Below are 1088 nucleotides of genomic sequence, written 5' to 3' on the forward strand. Positions count from 1 at the left end.
TGATTTCGCGAACCGCCAAACTGACGCTGGTTGCTGCTGGAGTTTCAATTACTTATGGCCTGTGGGTAGCGTATCAAAATCATGTAAATGCTGAAAAAATGGATAGATCAGATTTATAAACACTTGCGTCGCAGGGTGGTACTGTTGACGCCATACAGACTGTCGAAGCAAATGCCATTGAAGGTGGATGCTTGTCTAAAATTGATGGCAATTCAGCCTCTGCTGGCCACACTGGCCTTGTTTGGACCGTAGTGAGTGGCATCTTCTTCGTTGTCTTGGAATTGTTTTGAGATTGATGGCTGATGCCAATTAATTTAATTAAACTCAAAAATGTGACATTTTACTAAATTGGCTGCAAAATTAATTCTAATGCACGTCATGTTTTAAAAACGGAAATCACGTAAAAAAGGACATCAGTTCAAGTATGCATCTCGATGCGCATGGAATGCTCAAAAATAAAATTTACCTTCAAAGCTCCAAGTTGCATTGATTGGGTAAAGGACTACGGTCAAGTTTGGAAGGGGCATCCTTTGATGCCAAGTTGTTAGAAAATGCCCCTTTGTTGAAAACTGTACTAAAATGATGAATAGTTTGAGGAGAGGTTGGCAACCCATTCTTGGGCCATTTCAATTCTTGAACATAGCGAGAGCGAGGGTTTGATTCCTTTTTGGGAGATGCTGCAATGGCATGATGCAGAAGGCAGTAGGACACAGCCGGAACAAACTTGAGCAAGGAAGGTATAAACCAAAAAGTGATAGGGATCCACATGGTGGGTATGCACTTTGAGGATGGAAAAGGATTTTATGAGAAAATTTGAAATCTCATCAAAACAAAGCAGCACCCTTCTTTTCGTCACTAAATTTGGCTTGCAAGCTTTGGTGCATAAATTATGCAGCTCAGATGGGAAAGTGAAATACGCGTACAAAGCGATAAACACAAGAGAAAGGGCCAAGATTTTCGGCTTTCGATCTTGCAATAAAACGAGTCGGTGTATATCAGATCCAAAAGAGACTTTATCATCGGTAATAGCAGTTGGATTGATGGCAAAGTTGAGCAAAAATGGATTTCAGAACCGGTTATGATTTGAT

General features: G+C 40.6%; 1 protein-coding gene across 1 annotated transcript; it reads right to left on the bottom strand.

Moving 5' to 3' along the window:
- Nucleotides 1-468: 468 nt before the first annotated feature.
- Nucleotides 469-768, bottom strand: DI09_363p10 (uncharacterized protein; the record flags this gene model as incomplete). The annotated part of the gene is made up of 1 exon (XM_013382392.1): nt 469-768. The coding sequence occupies one exon, from the start codon at nt 766-768 to the stop codon at nt 469-471; it is 300 nt and encodes a 99-aa protein (XP_013237846.1).
- Nucleotides 769-1088: the final 320 nt, after the last annotated feature.

Source organism: Mitosporidium daphniae (genome assembly GCF_000760515.2).
Source record: "Mitosporidium daphniae strain UGP3 chromosome Unknown contig-363, whole genome shotgun sequence".
In the NCBI taxonomy this organism is placed as follows: Eukaryota; Fungi; Microsporidia; genus Mitosporidium; species Mitosporidium daphniae.